General features: G+C 39.0%; 2 protein-coding genes across 2 annotated transcripts; both read left to right on the forward strand.

Annotated features, from left to right (window-relative positions):
- The first annotated feature begins 1,530 nt into the window (after nt 1–1,530).
- Nucleotides 1,531–10,429, forward strand: LOC145867246 (uncharacterized). The gene is made up of 2 exons (XM_082971318.1): nt 1,531–2,096; nt 8,091–10,429. Exons 1-2 carry the CDS (start codon nt 1,742–1,744, stop codon nt 8,891–8,893), a joined length of 1,158 nt encoding a protein of 385 aa, XP_082827444.1. The 5' UTR covers nt 1,531–1,741; the 3' UTR covers nt 8,894–10,429.
- A 3,409-nt stretch (nt 10,430–13,838) lies between these two features.
- On the forward strand, nt 13,839–23,157 carry LOC145867223 (uncharacterized). The gene is made up of 2 exons (XM_082971297.1): nt 13,839–13,851; nt 19,609–23,157. The coding sequence occupies exons 1-2, from the start codon at nt 13,839–13,841 to the stop codon at nt 20,307–20,309; spliced, it is 714 nt and encodes a 237-aa protein (XP_082827423.1). The 3' UTR covers nt 20,310–23,157.
- Nucleotides 23,158–24,367: the final 1,210 nt, after the last annotated feature.

Below are 24,367 nucleotides of genomic sequence, written 5' to 3' on the forward strand. Positions count from 1 at the left end.
ATTGTTAGTCCATGTAGGAGCAGTATAGACCTAGTCTGTTCATTATATATGTAACAGTGTAGGTTCCGTCCCTCTCTTCGCCCCAACCTGGGCTCGAACCAGGGACCCTTGCACACATCAACAACTGACACCCCACGAAGCATCGTTACCCATCGCGCCACAAAAGCCGCGGCCCTTGCAACGCAAGGGGCAACGCTACTTCAAGTCTCAGAGCGAGTGACGTCACCGATTGAAACGCTATTAGCGCGCACCACCGCTAACTAACAGGCCATTTCACATCGGTTACATATACATCTACATGATGTATTGTTACACCATGTAGCAGCAGTATAGACCTAGTCTGTTCATTATATACATATACATGATGTATTGTTACACCATGTAGGATCAGTATAGACCTAGTCTGTTCATTATATACATCTACATGATGTATTGTTACACCATGTAGGAGCAGTATAGACCTAGTCTGTTCATTATATACATCTACATGATGTATTGTTACACCATATAGGAGCAGTATAGTCCTAGTCTGTTCATTATAGACATCTACATTATGTATTGTTACACCATGTAGCAGCAGTATGGAGGTACAGTGGGGCACAAAATTGTTGACACCCTTGATAAAGATGAGCGAAAACGACTCTATAAAAAAAAAATCAAATTCTGAGCTATATTGTGTAAAAAATACAGGGAAATGATTTTATTTTATACTAATACAATAGCTCAGAGAAATAGATTTAGTTTAACATGTAATTCTCAAAATGTAGGGGTCTGAATTATTGCCACCCATGTTTTCAATACTCCAGCACCTTCCCCTTGGGAGAATAACGACACTGAAATGTTTTATGAGATTAGAAAACACATTGGGTGGGATCTTAGACCCTTCCTCCATACAGAATATCTCCATGTCCTTGATTTATTTAGTCTGCGCTTATGGACTGCCCTGTTAAATTCAAACCACAGGTTTTCAATGGAGTTCAAGTCCGAAGACTGAGATAGCCATAGAAAATGTGGATTTTGTGCCCAAATAACCATTTCTTTGTGGATGTTGATGTGTCTTGCTGGAAGATCCACTTATGGCCAAGTTTCAGCCTCCTAGCAGAGAGGTAACCAGGTTTTGGGCTAAAATATCCTGGTAGAGGGTAAAGTTTATTTATTTATTTTATACAGTAATTTTTGCTCATCTTTATCAAGGATACCAATAACTAGGTGCTTATTTTGATATCTAGTTATTTGACTGAGTCAGAAATACAGATGTGGAGTAGATGTAGAGTTTGTTTTAAATTCTCATAAAAAAATGAACTAATCAAACAACACTTGTTGCTCTTTGTACGTGTTGATATAATATTCATATTTAATGGAGAGAAAAAAACGTTTCCCTAAACTGCTTTATAATATTATAATTCAATGAAGAATAAAAATAGTTTTCCCTCCTCAACTGCGTTTCCTCCCTCCAGACAGCAGATGGCGATATGTGTCTTTCAGGCGATGTTTCTAGTGTGACGTATAATCTAGTGGACGGAACGCTTCTTCAACAACTGCAGCCACCTCGGTAGCTCGCTAGCTGACAAAGTCGGAACATTCAAGTTCTTTAGACAATTTCGTGGTTTAATTGCCACTATGATTCAAACATACTTATGTGGAAACAACTAGCTACCCCATTTAATTTCATATTTACGTTGTAAGTCAACTCTCTGGCTGGTTAAGTTAGCATTAGCCTAGCTAGCTAACATCCCCGACCATGCGCTCACTAAGTTACTCTCCTCCTGCTAAAGAAGAGGTCTGCTGGACGGAGAAAGAGGGACTGTGGCAGAACGTTGTCGTGAAAGAGGAAGAGGAGGATTTTACATTACAAAGACAAGTAGAAGGTGAGGCTGTTACAGTGAAAGAAGAAGAGAAAGACGTTACAGTGAAAGACGAGGAAGACGCTTTCAGAGTGAAAGACGAGGAGGAAGACGCAGTTTTTGGAGTGGAGGATGAAGTGAAAGAAGATGAAGACGTTTTTGGAATGAAGGATGAAGAGGGGGAGATTACTGTCACATTAGAGGAGGACGAAGAAGAGAAGACTGGAGATCTGATTAACATTAGTAAATACAGTGAGTACTATCTTATAAAACAGGGACATTGATCTGATTAACACCAGTAAATACAGTGAGTACTATCTTATAAAACAGGGACATTGATCTGATTAACACCAGTAAATACAGTGAGTACTATCTAATAAAACAGGGACACAAACTCTGCAGATGTTGAACTAATGTGTGATTTTTAAAAGGGCATTCTACACTCATATGTTTTTGTACTGTATGAATTGTTCACTTTTCCTGTTGAAAAGTGATATAAATACAGTAAAGTATAAACACACTAATGGGAAACAAATAAATGTTTTGAGCAAAATAGTGTTTTTTTAACAACTGCAAACTAGAAGGAGTGAGTGATGTCATAGTAAGGCCTTCAAGGAGTTGGCTTGATGGGAAGTCGTGATGTCATCCAATAGGAGACTGATCTTAATGTGAATATTCATTATTCTTTTTAAAATCCTTCCTGTTCTGTCAAGTTGGTTGTTGATCATTGCTAGAAAGCCATTTTCAAGTCTTGCTATAGATTTTAAAGACGATTTAAGTCCAAACTGTAACTAGGCCACTCAGGAACATTCAATGTCATCTTGGTAAGCTCCTCCAGTGTAGATTTGGCCTTGTGGTTTAGGTTATTGTCCTGTTAGGCCAGTTGTTTGTATTCAGATCTCTGAAATGCTCTCTACCTACGTAACATTTAGTGTCTCCTTATGTTACGCTGGAAAAACAGTTTTCATGGGCACAGAAATCCTAAATCATTTCAGAGTTTGCTAATCCAATGGTTCTAACCAAGAGTGACCTTAACTTTATTGACAACTCCCAAATGGATACTGTCATTAATGTGGTTCTTCAATAATTACACATAATACATAATACTTTAGCTGTTTAGTTACAGTCACATGTTCAACTATCATCAGCTGATCCAGGAAATCATTTTCTGAATGACAGTCACATGACAAACATGACGACATGCAACAACAACCAAAGTGCTTCTTCATTCATTACTCTGGTAAAGACAGTTATACTGTACTCCACATTGGATCCAACACCCCTAACAAATTGATTTTTATAATGCGTTATTGTCTGATTGATTTACAGTAGGGTCTCGTTAGTCTGTTTGGACACAGAGATACTTAGCTCATAATGTGTAGAGAATTGTTCCTTGATGGATAGGCTATTGTACAACACACAGAGCTATTTTCCTTTGTTCAGGACATTTAGAATGACAACACATTAAAGAGTAGCCTAGTGGGATTATTCACAAAATGATCTGGTGATCAGGTTATGAAATGTCATGACAAAGACATTTTAATGTCCATGTTTCACCTGAAATATTACATGATTTATAGTCCTACAGTGGGGGAAAAAAGTATTTGATCCCCTTTTGATTTTGTACATTTGCCCACTGACAAAGAAAGGATCAGTCTATAATTTTAATGGTAGGTTTATTTGAACAGTGAGAGACAGAATAACAACAAAAAAATCCTGAAAAACGCATGTCAAAAATGTTATAAATTGATTTGGATTTTAATGAGGGAAATAAGTATTTGACCCCCTCTCAATCAGAAAGATTTCTGGCTCCCAGGTGTCTGAGATTAGGAGCACACTCTTAAAGGGAGTGCTCCTAATCTCTGCTTGTTACTTGTATAAAAGACACCTGTCCACAGAAGCAATCAATCAATCAGATTCCAAACTCTCCACCATGGCCAAGACCAAAGAGCTCTCCAAGGATGTCAGGGACAAGATTGTAGACCTACACACGGCTGGAATGGGCTACAAGACTATCGCCAAGCAGCTTGGTGCGATTATTCGCAAATGGAAGAAACACAAAAGAACTGTCAATTTTGCTCGGCCTGGGGCTCCATGCAAGATCTCACCTCGTGGAGTTGCAATGATCATGAGAACGGTGAGGAATCAGCCCAGAACTACACGGGAGGATCTTGTCAATGATCTCAAGGCAGCTGGGACCAAGAAAACAATTGGTAACACACTACGCGGTGAAGGACTGAAATCCTGCAGTGCCCGCAAGGTCCCCCTGCTCAAGAAAGCACATATACATGCCCGTCTGAAGTCTGCCAATGAACATCTGAATGACTCAGAGGACAACTGGGTGAAAATGTTGTGGTCAGATGAGACCAAAATGGAGCTCTTTGACATCAACTCAACTCACCGTGTTTGGAGGAGGAGGAATGCTGCCTATGACCCCAAGAACACCATCTCCTCCGTCAAACATGGAGGTGGAAACATTATGCTTTGGGGGTGTTTTTCTGCTAAGGGGACAGGACAACTTCACCGCATCAAAGGGACAATGGACGGGGCCATGTACCGTCAAATCTTGGGTGAAAACTTCCTTCCCTCAGCCAGGGCATTGAAAATGGGTCGTGGATGGGTATTCCAGCATGACAATGACCCAAAACACACGGCCAAGGCAACAAAGGAGTGGCCCAAGAAGAAGCACATTAAGGTCCTGGAGTGGCCTAGCCAGTCTCAAGACCTTAATCCCATAGAAAATCTGTGGAGGAAGCTGAAGGTTCGAGTTGCCAAACGTCAGCCTCGAAACCTTAATGACTTGGAGAAGATCTGCAAAGAGGAGTGGGACAAAATCACTCCTGAGATGTGTGCAAACCTGGTGGACAACTACAAGAAACGTCTGACCTCTGTGATTGCCAACAAGGGTTTTGCCACCAAGTACTAAGTCATGTTTTGCAGAGGGGTCAAATACTTATTTCCCTCATTAAAATGCAAATCATTTTATAATATTTTTGACATGCGTTTTTCTGGATTTTTGTTGTTGTTATTCTGTCTCTCACTGTTCAAATAAACCTACTATTAAAATTATAGACGGATCACTTCTTTGTCAGTGGGCAAACGTACAAAATCAGCAGGGGATCAAATAGTTTTTTCTCCCACTGTAGGTCTATGTTGTTTAGAGGTCGACCGATTATGATTTTTCAACGCCGATACCGATTATTGGGGGGCCAACACAGGCCGATACCGATTAATCGGCCGAATTTAAAAAAACAAATGTTTCTTTATTTGTAATAATGACAATTACAACAATACTGAATGAACACTTATTTTAACTTAATATAATACTTAAATAAAATCAATTTAGCCTCAAATAAATAATGAAACATGTTCAATTTGGTTTAAATAATGCAAAAACAAAGTGTTGGAGAAGAAAGTGAAAGTGCAATATGTGCCATGTAAGAAAGCTAACGTTTAATAGTGCCTTGCTCAGAACATGGGAACATATGAAAGCTGGTGGTTCCTTTTAACATGAGTCTTCAATATTCCCAGGTAAGAAGTTTTAGGTTGTAGTTATTATAGGAATTATAGGACTATTTCTCTCTATACGATTTGTATTTCATATACCTTTAACTATTGGATGTTCTTATAGGCACTTTAGTATTGCCAGTGTAACAGTATAGCTTCCGTCCCTCTCCTCGCTCCTACCTGGGCTCCATCCAGGAACACATCGACAACAGCCACCCTCGAAGCAGCGTTACCCATGTAGAGCAAGGGGAACAACTACTCCAAGTCTCAGAGCGAGTGACGTTTGAAAAGCTATTAGCGCGCACCCCGCTAACCAGCTAGCCATTTCACATCGGTTACACCAGCCTAATCTTGGGAGTTGACAGGCTTGAAGTCATAAACAGCGCAATGCATTGCAATGAGCTACTGGCAAAACGCACAAAAGTGCTGTTTGAATGAATGCTTACGAGCATGCTGGTGCCTACCCCCGCTCAGTCAGACTGCTCTATCAAATCATAGACTTAATTATAATATAATAAACACACAGAAATACGAGCCTTAGGTCATTAATATGGTCGAAGCCGGAAACTTTCATCACGAAAACAAAAAAAATATTATTTAAGTGAAATACGGAACCGGTCCGTATTTTATCTAACGGGTGGCATCCCTAAGTCTAAATATTCCTGTTACATTGCACAACCTTCAATGGTATGTCATAATTATGTAAAATTCTGGCAAATTAGTTCGCAACGAGCCAGGCAATGAACGCAAGAGCAGTGACACAATTTCATGTTAGCAGGCAATATTAACTAAATATGCAGGTTTAAAAATATATACTTGTGTATTGATTTTAAAGAAAGGCATTGATGTTTATGGTTAGGTACATTGGTGCAACGACAGTGCTTTTTTCCCAAATGCGCTTGTTAAATCATCACCCGTTTGTCGAAGTAGGCTGTGATTCGATGAGAAATTAACAGGCACCGCATCGATTATATGCAACGCAGGACACGTTAGATAAACTAGTAATATCATCAACCATGTGTAGTTAACTAGTGATTATGTTAAGATTGCTAGGTTTTTATAAGATAAGTTTAATGCTAGCTTGCAACTTACCTTGGCTTCTTGCTGCCCTCGCGTAACAGGTAGTCAGCCTGCCATGCAGGCTCCTCGTGGAGTGCAATGTATGGCAGGTGGTTAGAGCGTTGGACTAGTAACCAGAAGGTTGCAAAAACGAATCCCCGAATCCTCCCTGAACAAGGCAGTTAATCCCCGTTCCTAGGCCGTCATTGAAAATAAGAATGTGTTCTTAATCTGACTTGCCTAGTTAAATAAAGGTGTACAATTATTTATTTTTATCGGCAAATCGGAGGCCAAAAATACAGATTAACGATTGTTATGAAAACTTGAAATCGGCCCTAATAAATCGGCCATTCCGATTAATCAGTCGACCTCTAATGTTGTTGTTAGTTGAAGTTATGGGTCCTACAGTAGGTCTATGGTATTGTTAGGTGAAGTTATGGGTCCTACAGTAGGTCTATGTTATTGTTTGGTGAAGTTATGGGCCAATTTGTTAAACACTTAGTGTACAAACCCTCATTGTCAGGCTGATGGCAAAGCTAGCCATAGAGCATTTTACTGGTTGAAGTGTTTTTTAAAAGTATAAATCAGTTGATATGCGACAATAACACAAACATTATATTAAGCAGGAGATTCAAGCGAGCCTTACAATTATAATCCAATAGTAATGTGAAATGCACTCATAAGCAACCTGGAAATGGACGCAGATTTTGCTGTCAGCCTATGAGAACCCTGCATTTCCCCCCACGATGGTGAATTAGTGAATAGACACAGAGCTTAATGTGAGTTTCCTTGAGTAGCACTCCTGATCTTGCGCGGTAATATTTAGAATACATTGTGAAAAATTCAAATCTTCGCTCACCATTTTTTGCTCCATACAGATATACTACATCCATAACTAGTGGTTTCCTCATTACCAGATATACTACATCCATAACTAGTGGTTTCCTCATTACCAGATATACTACATCCATAACTAGTGGTTTCCTCATGACCAGATATACTACATCCATAACTAGTGGTTTCCTCATGACCAGATATACTACATCCATAACTAGTGGTTTCTTCATTACCAGATATACTACATCCATAACTAGTGGTTTCCTCATTACCAGATATACTACATCCATAACTAGTGGTTTCCTCATTAGCAGATATACTACATCCATAACTAGTGGTTTCCTCATTACCAGATACACTACATCCATAACTAGTGGTTTCCTCATTACCAGATACACTACATCCATAACTAGTGGTTTCCTCATTACCAGATATACTACATCCATAACTAGTGGTTTCCTCATTACCAGATATACTACATCCATAACTAGTGGTTTCCTCATTAGCAGGGAAGTGTTTCTGCAATCATTTTTGTGTGCGCATTGACCTTGTGTCGCAATTTTAGCAAACACAGAAAGGGGCCAATATTGGAGACCAAAAGTCATCTGGCACACTGCTTAGGGTTTCAACAACTTTAAAAACTTTTCTAGTTACTACTAGTGTGAAAACAAGACAAAATATGATTGTTGCTAAGTTGACTGTCTTAATTGTCAAATATTTTAACAGACGTCAATTGTTGTACAACTTCATGGGTACGCTCTGGGCATCACCTTTTACCTCAAATAAACAGTGGATTTCTGCTGTTGTGGACCTTTAACCATCTGCCTGACTTTGTTCTCACAGGAGAGAGACGGGACTATAGGGATCCTGGGGATCCTCAACAACATCATGATGCTGACGAGGCAGAGAAGAGTCTCTCCAGATCAGAACTCCTCAAGAAACACCAGCGAGTTCACACAGGAGAGAAATCTCACTGCTGCTCTGACTGTGGGAAAATATTCAACTCTTCACTAGGCCTTAAAATACATCAAAGAATTCACACTGGAGAGAAATCTTATGGCTGTGATCAATGTGGGAAGAGTTTTATTCGGCTACAAACTCTGAAATCACACCAGAGGATACACACTGGAGAGAAACCTTTTGGCTGTGATCAATGTGGGAAGGGTTTTACTCAGCTAAACAGCCTGATAGTACACCAGCGGACACACACAGGAGAGAAACCTTATGGCTGTAATCAATGTGGGAAAAGTTTTACGACATCTAGCTATCTAACTATACACAAGAGAACACACACAGGAGAGAAACCATATAGCTGTAATCAATGTGGGAAGAGTTTTACTCGGCTAAACAGCCTGATAGTACACCAGCGGACACACACAGGAGAGAAACCTTATGTCTGTGATCAATGTGTAAAGAGTTTTAGTACGTTTGGCTGTCTGACGGCACACCAGAGGGCACACACAGGAGAGAAACCTTATAGCTGTGATCAGTGTGGGAAGAGTTTTACTACATCTAGCTGTCTAACTAAACACCAGAGAACACACACAGGACAGAAACCTTATAGCTGTGATCAGTGTGGGAAGAGATACTCTGATAAAAGATCTCTGATCAAACATCAGAAACTACATGAAGGAGTTGTTTCATGATATCAGTGAAATAATGTCACAATGTAGAATGTTTTAACATTGTAGTAGGAGTATTTTAATAACGTCAGAATGTAGAACCCTAAACGTTTGTTGTTCAATTGATTTTAGCCTCAGGGGGAAAAATCCAGGCTCTGAAATGGAAGAGTTACTATTTATGTGATTTAACAAAAAGTGACTAACAAAAAAAGAGTTCTGTTACACTTACCATGTTGGTGACCCACTGGAATCACAATGCAACACTTCAAAATGTAGCTAACTGTTTTCTACAAATTGTCCTCTAACCAGTGATGTACACATTATTCCCATATTCCATGTGGTTTTTGAGCTGTTAGTTTTAACAGGACGTGCAACCTCATCTCCCTCCTCTCGCACAATTGATTTCAACATGATATCGATGAGTGATGACAAATAAGTGTTGTGTTCCTTTGTTCAGCGACCCCTAAATGTAAATGCATCACTGTTGCCCTGCTTTTAGAATATCAGGGTTAATTCTCAGATGTGCCAACCCAAGTGTACTAGAACATGACATTGGGGACTGGGCCCCGATCCAACAACATGCCTATCTAGTGAACCCTGAAAAGAGAGAGAAGCTCTGCAGTGAGGTGGAAAGTTACTATGGATGTTTGCAGGAGTTTCCTCTTGAAATCAGACATGTCTGTGGTGAGGACAACTTGGTTTCTGATTGTCTCAAGGGTGGGCAGTTAAAAAGTTTTGTGTTTTGCGTTTAGCCAGTGCGTTGCCATGGATCACAATTTATTTTGACTGCACGTTTTTCCGTATTGGAGATGAGTTTTGTTTGGGCTCGTTCCAAGGTGACGAGAGTTCTAGAATCTAGTGAGTTTTAGGAAGATGAGAGTTCTAGAATCTAGTGAGTTTTAGGATTCTATAGAAAGAAAAAGGAGAAAAAAATAATACTATTGTATATTATTATTTAGAAATGCGTGTTTTTAATTGTTGACAGCCAGTAGACACCATTTTTATATTGTAGAAGGGAAGCATTTTTGTTGATTTTAATATGAAATGTAAGTTGTTTTCTGTTGGTGGTGAGCAAACTTGTCCATCAAAAATATAGGACATATTTGTTGTCTTAAGGGGGAAGGTGTTACATGCTTTGGTTTTTCCATTTATGTTTTGAGGTTGGACGTTAGCACATCTAGCTCGTTAGCACGTCTAGCCCGTTAGCACGTACAGCTCGTTAGCACGTACAGCTCGTTAGCACGTACAGCTCGTTAGCACGTAGGACGCACTGATTGGTGTCACCTCAGTTAGTCAATGTGTTACACCTGTGCTGGCTTGTCCATCTCGTTATGGTTGAATATAACATCCAATTGTTAATATTGTAATCAATTAATTTTCCTTAGAATGCTCATTAGTCTTTCAGTTGTTATTCTTCATTTTTTTTATCCTCTTATGTTTATGGTAAATATTGCTGTTTATTTTCATTGTTTTTTTGTTTTCTTTTCCCTGTGAAGCCATTGTGTTTCATCCATGTCTGAAATATGCTGTATAAATAAAGCTTGATTTGAACATATAAAACTAATGAACCCAATGACTGACAATCAACAGACTTTTGCAAAACTAATGAACAAATATGTGCAAAAGCATCACGTATCTTGGTCCATCTTAGTATGAAAAACAGTGGAAGATATACTGAATTTATACTATGTCAATATAGTGCTGGTATGTAAGTTTAGTATGACTTTTCAACCAACCCAGTGCATTTATAGAAAATGAAAAATGTTGAAATCAACAATATGTTAAAGGATTCTACAACTGGAAACTGAAACAAACAAATGGATCAAACAGATCAATCCTACTGGACATTGGGTTTGATTCAGACCCTGCCAGCATGGCCAGAGATGTAACTTATAACCACAGAACCACCCCAGACCTTTCATGCCTAAAAACACCTAAGTATTAGATTTACTGCCATGGTCTAGTATGTCACTGCATCAGACACCATTCACAATGCTGGCTGAGGTACTAGTAAAACATGACATATTATTTCCTAACCATTCACAATGCTGGCTGAGGTACTCGTAAAACATGACATATTATTTCCTAACCATTCACAATGCTGGCTGAGGTACGTGTAAAACATGACATATTATTTCATAATTGTCAAAAAATCCCCACTCCTTAATCAACTGGTCTCTCTCTGTTTAACCAGAATAACGTGAGTTGTGACCTTCAGACTGTTAGACTGTTAGTCCATAATCAACTAGTCTCTCACTGAGACAGCTTTGATGGCCCAATAAATGTTTCTGCCAGCCAATGTGATAATTCCTGTACAGTACATGTGTAGAAGGATATTTCCAGTGCAGTACATGTGTAAAGGGTGTAGAGGGATAATCCCAGTGCAGTACATGTGTAAAGGGTGTAGAGGGATAATTCCAGTACAGTACATGTGTAAAGGGTGTAGAGGGATAATCCCAGTGCAGTACATGTGTAAAGGGTGTAGAGGGATAATCCCAGTGCAGTACATGTGTAAAGGGTGTAGAGGGATAATCCCAGTACAGTACATGTGTAAAGGGTGTTGAGGGATATTTCCAGTGTACCGGTTATTGACTGCAGACTTAAAATGCTGAAAACAGGTCCCTAGTGGAATGACAACAACATGGCTGCTTGTTAAAGAAGAGATGGAGAAAGAGACAGAGATAACCATATACATTGCACATGGACCGTAAGAAATCCTGAATGTATTGAAATGCCTGGGCTCGCAGGGGATGTGTTAATTCATAACCCATCATTTATACCTGTTAATTCATAACCCATCATTTATACCTGTTAATTCATAACCCATCATTTATAACCCATCATTTATACCTGTTAATTCATAACCCATAATTTATACCTGTTAATTCATATCCCATCATTTATACCTGTTAGTTCATAACCCATCATTTATACCTGTTAGTTCATAACCCATCATTTATACCTGTTAGTTCATAACCCATCATTTATACCTGTTAATTCATAACCCATCATTTATACCTGTTAATTCATAACCCATCATTTATACCTGTTAGTTCATAACCCATCATTTATACCTGTTAGTTCATAACCCATCATTTATACCTGTTAGTTCATAACCCATCATTTATACCTGTTAGTTCATAACCCATCATTTATACCTGTTAGTTCATAACCCATCATTTATACCTGTTAATTCATAACCCATCATTTATACCTGTTAATTCATAACCCATCATTTATGCCTGTTAATTCATAACCCATCATTTATGCCTGTTAATTCATAACCCATCATTTATGCCTGTTAATTCATAACCCATCATTTATGCCTGTTAATTCATAACCCATCATTTATACCTGTTAATTCATAACCCATCATTTATACCTGTTAATTCATAACCCATCATTTATACCTGTTAGTTCATAACCCATCATTTATACCTGTTAGTTCATAACCCATCATTTATACCTGTTAGTTCATAACCCATCATTTATACCTGTTAATTCATAACCCATCATTTATACCTGTTAGTTCATAACCCATCATTTATACCTGTTAATTCATATCCCATCATTTATACCTGTTAGTTCATAACCCATCATTTATACCTGTTAGTTCATAACCCATCATTTATACCTGTTAGTTCATAACCCATCATTTATACCTGTTAGTTCATAACCCATCATTTATACCTGTTAGTTCATAACCCATCATTTATACCTGTTAGTTCATAACCCATCATTTATACCTGTTAGTTCATAACCCATCATTTATACCTTTTAGTTCATAACCCATCATTTATACCTGTTAGTTCATAACCCATCATTTATACCTGTTAGTTCATAACCCATCATTTATACCTGTTAGTTCATAACCCATCATTTATACCTGTTAGTTCATAACCCATCATTTATACCTGTTAGTTCATAACCCATCATTTATACCTGTTAATTCATAACCCATCATTTATACCTGTTAGTTCATAACCCATCATTTATACCTGTTAGTTCATAACCCATCATTTATACCTGTTAGTTCATAACCCATCATTTATACCTGTTAGTTCAGGGGCGGTTCAGGCAGGCTGGCATGCTCCCCGACCTTACTTGGCAGGAACTAATGAAGATCCATTATAAACCCCAGGAAGAGTAGCTGCTGCCTTGGCAGGAACTAATGGGGATCCATTACAAATACTTGTATCAATATATTTGTGTCTCTTTTCTCTCGGATTCGAAAAATCTAATTAGCATCAAAGTAGACGACATGCAAGACTACAAATCCCTGCAAGCTCCTGCATGTCATCTCTAGCCAACACCTTTCACAGAACAGGTCACTGAATTGTCCATTGAAATACATTTTGACAATTTAATCATTGCTACATTAAGGCCTGTTTGCTGGAGTGCTGCAGAGATGGTTGTCCTTCTGGAAGGTTCTCCCATCTCCACAGAGGAACTCTGGAGTGAACATCGGGTTCTTGGTCACCTCCTTGACCAAGGCCCTTCTCCCCAGATTGCTCAGTTTGGCCAGGCGGCCAGCTCTAGGAAGAATCTTGGTGGTTCCAAACTTCTTCCATATAAGAATGATGGAGGCCACTGTGTTCTTGGGGACCTTCAATGCTGAAGACATTTTTTGGTACCCTTTCCCAGATCTGTGCCTCGACACAATCCTGTCTCAGAGCAATATGGACAATTCCTTTGACCTCATGGCTCGGTTTTTGTTCTGACATGCACTGTAAACTGTGGGATCTTATATAGACAGTTGTGTGCCTTTCCTAATCATGTCTAATCAATTGAATTTACCACAAGTGGACTCCAATCAAGTTGTAGAAACATTTCAAGGAAGATCAATTGAATCAGGATGCATCTGAGCTCAATTTCGAGTCTCATAGCAAAGGGTCTGAATACTTAAGTAAATACATTTGGGAAAATGTTTTTTAAAAATGATTTTGTTTTCTCATTATGGGTTATTGTGATGGCATTATGGGGTATTGATTATTCAATTATGAAATTATTCAACTTTAGAATAAGGCTGTAATGTAACTAAATGTTTAAAAAGTGAAGGGGTCTGAATACTTAATGAATGCACTGTATACCCCTTGCAGTTTTGTACACAGTCATGTGATACGTGGTATAGAAGAGTCCAATCTTAGGAGAGTACATGGGAGGCACTATACTGTGTGTCTGCAGGTGTCTATCTGGTCAAAACCACTGATACAGGTGCCCCTCCACCCTCTGGTGGGATGGATCATGTCTACAGAGAAACCTAGATTCAAATACTTAGATTTGTGTGTATTGGGTCTATGTTGTGAAATTGTTAGATATTACTTGTTAGATATTACTGCACTGTCGCAGCTAGAAACACAAGCATTTCACTACACCCACAATAATATCTGCTAAACACGTGTATGTGACCAATAAAATGTGATTTTGATTTGAAATAAACGTCCTATTTATCAAAGATGCTTTTGGCTGGAGTCAAAATGACTCCAAAGGATTTGAATTTGTTAAAAGTCCATATTGATATAGAAACACTAAACCATGATTTAGATTTATTAAGAACAAGTTGATTGACAAAGTCATTAAGAATTGAATAAACTACATTTTGGCTATGATAAAAGATATGCCTCTGGGGTCAAAATGATCCATGTCAGAAGTATGGTTCAATGCAAATATGTAGTGGGTGTAAAGTTTGTTTTAAATTCTCACTCATTAAAAACGAATCAATCAACACATGCTTCTCTTTGAACGACTTAGTATAATATTTAACGTTTATGAAATAAATGAAAAATAAACGTTTGGTTCCTCAACTGCGTTGCCCAGTCCAGTCAGCAGATGGCGATGTGCGTCTTTTAGGTTCAGGCGATGCTGCCAGTGTGACGTATAATCTAGTGGACGGGACGCTCCTTCAACAACAACAGCTAGTCAGACACCTCGGTAGCTTTCTAGCAAACATAGCTACAACATTCACGCTCTTTACACTGTTTTGGTGTATATTAGTCGCTGTGTATTAAACACACTTCTGTCGTATGTACTTGTTGGCCCATTTAATGATATATTTACGTTGTTTGTCAGCTAGCTGGTTTGCTAAGTTAGCTTAGAACTAAGCTAGTCGCTAATGCCAGCTAGCTAACATCCCCGACCATGAGTTCACTAAGTTACTCTCCTCCTGCTAAAGAAGCGGAGGTCTGCTGGACGGAGAAAGAAGCTCTAGTGAAAGAGGAGGAGGAGGAGGAAGAGGAGGCTGTTACAATACAAAAACAAGTAGAGCGTGAGGCTGTTACAGTGAAAGAAGAAGAGAAAGACGTTTCAGTGAAAGAAGAGGAAGACGCGTTCAGAGTGAAAGAGGAGGAGGATGTTACAGTAAAAGAAGAGGAGGAAGAGAAAGAGGAGGATGCAGTTTTTGGAGTGAAAGAGGAGGAGGGGGAGATGACTGTCACATTGGAGGAAGAAGAGGAGGTTGGAGATCTGTTTAACACCAGTAAGAACCGTCTCTGCAGTAAAGGGGTTCTACACTTTAATGTTGTTCTGTAGGAATGGCTGAAGCTTCACTGTAACGTGTAGAACATCAAGAGTGGACCATCAACAAAACGTTAACAATTGATCAAATGCATCCAATGACAATGCCTGAAATACTGTAGTCCTCAATATCTCCTATTAGATTAGCCCAAGATGTTCTCTTAAAGGGGCAATCAGCAGTTGTTACATCCATTTGGGGACTTATACATTAATGATATGTACCCATCTGTTTCTTGAAGAAATCACTTATAAATGCCTCATGAGCTTAGTTCAACTGTCGTACCCCATCAGAACCCAAAATATAAGTATTTTTTTACTCCAATGTTTGTCAGGAAATATTAACAAACACTGTATATCCTCAAAACATGGTTAAAACTATAATGCTGATATCATGGATGGTTACATTTCTCCAGCCCCATCCCTCAGCTTTTTACTGAAACGGGCAGGGAGTACGCTTTGATATTGTTTCTACTGCTGATTGCTGCCCCCGTTACTCCTCAAGGTCCAAGGACTGTATGTTATTTTCAGAGGTAGACAAGCTCTGGCAGTCAAAATAATCAAATATTCCATCATCAAATCAAATGTATTTATATAGCCCTTCTTACATCAGCTGAGTGGCAAGTTATCTGACCATTTCTACCAATCTGTGTGCCAGTTGTGATTTTCATATGTACATTTTACTGGAACAGTTTCATTTCATTTATAATAGTATCTCAAAATCATTGCCTGTGATTAATCTACATTCTATCTAAATGAAAATTATACAAATCTAAAAGTAACTTTTATTGCCATCTATGTAAAAAAAAAACGCAAGTAAAACTAAATGCATGCTATTCAACCGATCGCTGCCTGCACCTGCCCGCCCATCCAGCATCACTACTCTGGACGGCTCTGACTTAGAATACGTGAACAACTACAAATACCTGGGTGTCTGGTTAGACTGTAAACTCTCCTTCCAGACTCACATTAAGCATCTCCAATCCAAAATTAAATCTAGAATCGGCGTCCTATATCGCAACAAAGCATCCTTCACTCACGCTGCCAAACACACCCTCGTAAAACTGACCATCCTACCGATCCTCGACTTCGGCGATGTCATCTATAAAATAGCCTCCAACACTCTACTCAACAAACTGGATGCAGTCTATCACAGTGCCATCCGTTTTGTCACCAAAGCCCCATATACTACCCACCACTGCGACCTGTACGCTCTCGTTGGCTGGCCTTCGCTTAATACTCGTTGCCAAACCCACTGGCTACAGGTCATCTACAAGTCTCTGCTAGGTAAAGCCCCGTCTTATCTCAGCTCACTGGTCACCATAGCAGCACCCACTCGTAGCACGCGCTCCAGCAGGTATATCTCACTGGTCACCCCCAAAGCCAATTCCTCCTTTGGTCGTCTTTCCTTACAGTTCTCTGCTGCCAATGACTTGAACGAACTGCAAAAATCTCTGAAGCTGGAGACTCATATCTCCCTCACTAGCTTTAAGCACCAGCTGTCAGAGCAGCTCACAGATCACTGCACCTGTACATAGCCCATCTGTAAACAGCCCATCTATCTACCTACCTCATCCCCATACTGTATTTATTTATTTATCTTGCTCCTTTGCACCCCAGTATCTCTACTTGCACATTAATCTTCTGCACATCTACCATTCCAGTGTTTAATTGCTTTATTGTAATTATTTGACTACCATGGTCTATTTATTGTCTTAACTTACCTCATTTGCACTCACTGTATATAGACTTTTTGTTTTCTTTTGTTCTACTGTATTATTGACTGTATGTTTTGTTTATTCCATGTGTAACTCTGTGTTGTTGTATGGGTCGAATTGCTATGCTTTATCTTGGCCAGGTCGCAGTTGCAAATGAGAACTTGTTCTCAACTAGCCTACCTGGTTAAATAAAGGTGAAATAAAAAAATAAAAAAATAAATGATGGGTCCTACAGTAGGTCTATGTTATTGTTAGGTGAAGTTATGGGTCCTACAGTAGGTCTATGTTATTGTTAGGTGAAGTTATGGGTCCTACAGTAGGTCTATGTTATTGTTAGGTGAAGTTATGGGTCCTACAGTAGGTCTATGTTATTGTTAGGTGAAGTTATGGGTCCTACAGTAGGTCTATGTTGTTGTTAGGTGAAGTTATGGGTCCTACAGTAGGTCTATGTTATTGTTAGGTGAAGTTATGGGTCCTACAGTAGGTCTATGTTGTTATTAGGTGAAGTTATGGGTCCTACAGTAGGTCTATGTTATTGTTAGGTGAAGTTATGGGTCCTACGGTAGGTCTATGTTATTGTTAGGTGATGTTATGGGTCCTACAGTAGGTCTATGTTGTTAGGTGAAGCTATGGGTCCTACAGTAGGTCTATGTTGTTGTTAGGTGAAGTTATGGGTCCTACAGTAGGTATATGTTGTTAGGTGAAGTTATGGGTCCTACAGTAGGTCTATGTTATTGTTAGGTGAAGTTATGGGTCCTACAGTAGGTCTATGTTATTGTTAGGTGAAGTTATGGGTCCTACAGTAGGTATATGTTGTTAGGTGAAGTTATGGGTCCTACAGTAGGTATATGTTGTTAGGTGAAGTTATGGGTCCTACAGTAGGTCTATGTTGTTAGGTGAAGTTATGGGTCCTACAGTAGGTCTATGTTGTTAGGTGAAGTTATGGGTCCTACAGTAGGTCTATGTTGTTAGGTGAAGTTATGGGTCCTACAGTAGGTCTATGTTGTTGTTAGGTGAAGTTATGGGTCCTACAGTAGGTCTATGTTGTTAATAGGTGAAGTTATGGGTCCTACAGTAGGTCTATGTTTTTAGGTGAAGTTATGGGTCCTACAGTAGGTCTATGTTGTTGTTATGGGTCCTACAGTAGGTCTATGTTATTGTTATGGGTCCTAGAGGACACTATGTGTGTCATGCAACAACAACCAAAGTGCTTCTTCGTTCATTACATAGGTATGATTGTTGTTAGGTGAAGTTATGGGCCAATTTGGCAAAGAGTGTACAAACCCTCATTGTCAGGCTGATGGAAAAGCCAAAGAGCATTTTACTGGTTGAAGTGTTTTTTTAAGTATAAAGCAGTTGATTTGCGACAATAACACAAACATATTAAGCAGGAGATTCAAATGAGTCTTACAATTATAATTCAAAGTAGTGTGAAATGAACTCATCATCAACCTGGAAATGGAGGTTACTCCCCTGAGTCTCCCCCATTCACATTCAGAATACATTGTGAAAAACTAAAATCTTTGCTCACCATTTTTGCTCCAGGCAGATATACTACATCCGTAACTAGTGGTTTCCTCATTACCAGATATACTACATCCATAACTAGTGGTTTCTTCATTACCAGATATACTACATCCATAACTAGTGGTTTCCTCATTAGCAGATATACTACATCCATAACTAGTGGTTTCCTCATTACCAGATATACTACATCCATAACTAGTGGTTTCCTCATTACCAGATATACTACATCCATAACTAGTGGTTTCCTCATTACCAGATATACTACATCCATAACTAGTGGTTTCCTCATTACCAGATATACTACATCCATAACTAGTGGTTTCCTCATTACCAGATATACTACATCCGTAACTAGTGGTTTCCTCATTACCAGATATACTACATCCATAACTAGTGGTTTCCTCATTACCAGATATACTACATCCATAACTAGTGATTTCCTCATTAGCAGGGAGGTGTTTCTGCAATCAAATTGCCCTCGTGTCGCAATTTTATTAAACACAGAAAGGGGCCTATATTGGAGACCAGACGTCGTCTGGCACACTGCTTAGAGTTTCAACAACATGAATAACTTATTTCTAGCCTACAATCATCGATGTCACTACTAATGTGAAAACAAGACAAAATATAACTTTTCTTGCTCATTTTAAGGCAAATATCAAATAATTTTAACATTCATTACAGACGTCAATTGTTGTCCAACATCATGGCTCCGCTGTTGGCATCACCTTTTACAGTGGATTACCGCTGTTGTGGGCCTTTAACCATCTGTCTGACTTTGTTGTTCACACAGGAGAGAGACGTGACTATCGTGGATCCTCTGGGGAGCCTCAACAACCTCATGATGCTGAAGAGGCAGAGAAGAGTCTCTCCAGATCACAACACCTCAAGAAACACCTGCAGAGATCCACAGGGAAGAAATCTAACTGCTACTCTGAGTGTGGGAAGAGATTCACCTCCTCAGCAGGCATTAAAATTCATCAGAGAATCCTTTTACCTGTACTCAATGTGGGAAGGGTTATAGCTCATCTAGCAGTCTGACAGTACACAAGAGAATACACACAGGAGAGAAACCTTATAGCTGTGGTCAATGTGGGAAGAGTTTTGGTCAATCTCGCCATCTGGTATCACACCAGAGAACACACACAGGAGAGAAACCTTATAGCTGTGGTCAATGTGGGAAGAGGTTTGCTGCATCTAGCACTCTGACTCAACACCAGAGAACACACACAGGAGAGAAATCTTATAGCTGTGGTCAATGTGGAAAGAGTTTTGGTCAATCTGGACAGCTGACAGTGCACCAGAGAATACACACAGGAGAGAAACCTTATAGCTGTGATCAATGTGGGAAGAGTTTTACTACATCTAGCACTCTGACTCTACACCAGAGAACACACACAGGAGAGAAACCTTATTGCTGTGGTCAATGTGGGAAGAGGTTTGCTGCATCTATCACTCTGACTCAACACCAGAGAATACACACAGGAGAGAACCCTTATAGCTGTGATCAATGTGGGAAGAGTTTTGGTCAATCTGGACATCTGACAGTGCACCAGAGAATACACACAGGAGAGAAATCTTATAGCTGTGATCAATGTGGGAAGAGTTTTGCTGATTCTGGCTCTCTGACTCAACACCAGAGAACACACACAGGAGAGAAACCTTATAGCTGTGACCAGAGATAATCTGATAAAAGATCTCTGATCAAATATCAGAAAATACATAGATGGAGTTATTTCATGATATCAATGAATTAATGTCACAATGTAGAATGTTTTAACATTGTAGTAGGAGTATTTTAATGATGTCACAATGTAGAATGTTTAAACATTGTAGTAGGAGTATTTTAATGATGTCACAATGTAGAATGTTTTAACATTGTAGTAGGAGTATTTTAATGATGTCACAATGTAGAATGTTTTAACATTGTAGTAGGAGTATTTTAATGATGTCACAATGTAGAATGTTTTAACATTGTAGTAGGAGTATTTTAATGATGTCACAATGTAGAATGTTTTAACATTGTAGTAGGTGTATATTAATGATGTCACAATGTAGAATGTTTTAACATTGTAGTAGGAGTATTTTAATGATGTCACAATGTAGAATGTTTAAACATTGTAGTAGGAGTATTTTAATGATGTCACAATGTAGAATGTTTAAACATTGTAGAAGGAGTATTTTAATGATGTCACAATGTAGAATGTTTTAACATTGTAGAAGGAGTATTTTAATGATGTCACAATGTAGAACCCTAAACGTTTGTCCCCTGTTCTATTTATTTCAGCATGATATGGATATTAGCCTCAGGGGGAAAATCCAGGCTCTGAAATGGAAGAGTTACTATTTATGTGATTTAACTAAAAGTGACTAACACAAAAAGAGCTGTGTTACACTTACCATGTTGGTGACCCACTGGAATCAAAATGCACCACTTCAAAATGTAGCTAGCTGTTTTCTACAAGTTGTCCTTTAACCAGTGATGTACACATTATTCCCAGATTCTGTGTGGTTTTTGAGCTGTTAGTTTTAACAGGAGGTGCAACCTCATCTCCCTCCTCTCGCACAATTGATTTCAACATGATATCTATGAGTTATGACAAATAAGTGTTGTGTTCCTTTGTTTAGCGACCCCTAAATTGAAATGCATCACTCCAAAATGTAGCTGACTGTCTTCTGCAGGTTGTCCTCTAACCAGTGAGGTAAAATATATCTCCCATTTCCATGTGTTTTTTTAGTTGTGTTAGTTTCAACATCACGTTCAACCTGATTTCCCCCCTAATCGATATCAGTGATTTATTGCTACTTGTGCAGTTTTATAAAGGTGCTTGTTTAAAAAAAATCCAAGTAATATGATTATTATGGCTGATGTTTGTGTATATTGCACATTTTATGTTTAGGTTTTCAATTTATCACAAACTGTTTCTGCATATTGGTTATTGATTTGGACCCATTAAAACTGTGTTTTGACATTGGGGATATCCCGTCTAGCAACATGTCATTGAAAAGCTGTTGAAAGTAGACTATGCAACCAAATATTTCATATTTACATTTCATGTAACATTTAGTAATGATTATTTTTAATGCAACCAACTGACATTTTTGGTACAATTATATTGACATTGTTGCCCTGCTTTTAGAATATCAGGGTTCATTCTCAGATGTGCCAAACCAAATGTACTAGAGCATGACATTTTGGACTGGGCCTGATCCAACAACATGCCTATCTAGTGAACCCTGAAAAGAGAGAGAAGCTCTGCAGTGAGGTGTGGAAAGTTACTATGGATATTGCAGTCCATGGTGAGTGTCCATGGTGAGGACATCTTGGTTTCTGATTTTCTCAAGGTGGGCTGTTTTGTGTTTTGCGTTTAGCCTGTGAGTTGTCATGGATCTTATCTTGACTGCACGTTTTTCCGTTTTGGACATGTGTTGTTTGGGCTCGTTCGAGAGTTCTAGAAGGGGGGAAAAAAACAGTTTTTTCTTGTTTTTAATTGTTGACATCCAGTAGACACCATGTTTATATTGGTGAAGGTGAAGCATTGTAGTTGATTATAATGTGAAATAAAAGTTGTTTTCTGTTGGTGGTGAGCATTCTCGTAAGGTGTTACAGTCTTTGGTTTTTCCATTTATGTTTTGAGGTTTGGATTTTAGCTCGTTAGCGCGTCTAGCTCGTTAGCAGGTATAGCTCGTTAGCCCGTACAGCTCGTTAGCACGTAGGACGCACTGATTGGTGTCACCTCGTTAGTCAGTATGTGTTACACCTGTGCTGGCTTGTCCATCTCGTTAGTGGGAAGGTGTTTCACCTGAGCTGGTCCAGGTTCTATTTAAGAGTGTCTGGCCCAGTGCTCCAGTTGTCTTGATACATGTGGAGAGTCAACACCTTTAGTTGCTCCACCTTTTTGGTTTGCTTCCTGTCTTTAAGTTTGGTGTGGGTTTTTCTTTTGTTTGCCTCTTCTTGGGCAGATTTAGTGGGTCTCATGATGGGTGTCTTTTAGGTCCCAGTTGTTGTTACTAGTCAACTTTCAGTGGACACTGAGAGCAAAATTGCAACATTATGTTATAATACTTTTATTGCATCAAATGGTTGTTTTATGCAACAGAATAGAGGGTTCTTAGAACTATTGTGTCTGTGTGTTCTACTGAGGATGGGCCTCTGGGAGAAAACACTGACAGGAGATTTACAATGTCTTTTGGATGATAAAACCTAAAGAGACTGCATTCCAGAGCATGAGTTAATGTTTCTGTTCTATATGGTACCAGGGAGAGATGACCCCAGGGCCAGACCCTGGTCTCTACACAGAGTACTGTTTTTACAGCAGATAGTCTCTGCTGAGAATTTATAAGTATCTTTCATACAAATCTTAACCTTGTGACCCGTTCTATACATCTGTTGTTGGTCATGTAGGTTAAAAGGGGTGTGTCTTGGCTGTAAAAGACCTTTGTACTTTTGTATCGTGGCTCTCAACGAATCATCTGGGGGTGATTCGTCGACCAGCCATCATTTATCGTAGAGCACTCAATTGATTCACTTTATATGTGTACGTTTTTTTTGACCTGCTCCCTTATAAGTGAATAAAGATTGATTTTAAGTATAACTCTGACTTGTGTCATAAGTTTGTCTCCTCATTTGATATTAAAGAAATTAACCACCACATTTGGCGATGGGAATGTGAATCTTGACTTGGTGACCGCTCCTGACGACCTGGGTAAAGGGTGCATGAGGGATCCCTCAAACTTGGGATCTCAGGGAAACCACACAGACCATTTATGATAGTACGGTGCACCTGTAATTGTTTTAAACCTGTAATTGTTTTAAACCTGGACCCCATTTTAGAAGTATTGAAATATGTACATGTATGAGTTACATTATCCTAGGAACTAACCATGAGATAGAAATGTGAAGATATTCCTGCAGGTTAAAATATTGTTGAAAAACAACTAATTGATTAGGTATGTTTGGGAATAGCATTGTGTGACTGTGATATGAGAGTTGTGTGACTGTGGTATGAGAGTTGTGTGACTGTGGTATGAGAGTTGTGTGACTGAGTCATAATCTGATGTTTGGATAGTAACAGAGATCTATAGTTCCTCCTAGAGATCTATAGTTCCTCCTAGAGATCTATAGTTCCTCCTAGAGATCTATAGTTCCTCCTAGAGATCTATAGTTCCTCACAGAGATCTATAGTTCCTCACAGAGATCTATAGTTCCTCACAGAGATCTATAGTTCCTCATATATAAATATGCTTAATCAGATGATTGGCATGTGGATAATAAGCTTTATTATAACGTTATCTTGGGGTTCCGTTCCTTCACTGCCCATCATAGAAGATCACGGGGTGGTATTGAGAGGGGGATGATATTTTAGAAAGCAGCGGAAGGTCTATAATTCCTGGGAGGCTTGATTTTGCCGTGGTCTCTGGAGTTGTTCTCAGATCCACCTAAGAACCGTAGGGTTCTTGGTCAATGAAAAACAGCCCCAAAAGGTTCTTCAAAGAACTTGTTAGAAGGTGGGTTCATCGAGGAACCTCCGTTGTTGCTGGACTTCTTCCGGGAACTTCGCAATTACAACTGAAAACGATAGTGACAAGTTTGGATGCGACAACAGTTAAAAAGGTTACGTTGGGTTAATGTTTGGCTCTGAATATGTCTCGAAATAATTTATTATAATAATATAACATACTAATAATGAATAACGAAGACAATGATGGTTTTCTGTGAATATCTTCCATAACGTTACTATAG

This window comes from Salmo salar, unplaced genomic scaffold, assembly GCF_965601325.2.
Source record: "Salmo salar unplaced genomic scaffold, fSalSal1 ptg000257l, whole genome shotgun sequence".
Taxonomy (NCBI): Eukaryota; Metazoa; Chordata; class Actinopteri; order Salmoniformes; family Salmonidae; genus Salmo; species Salmo salar.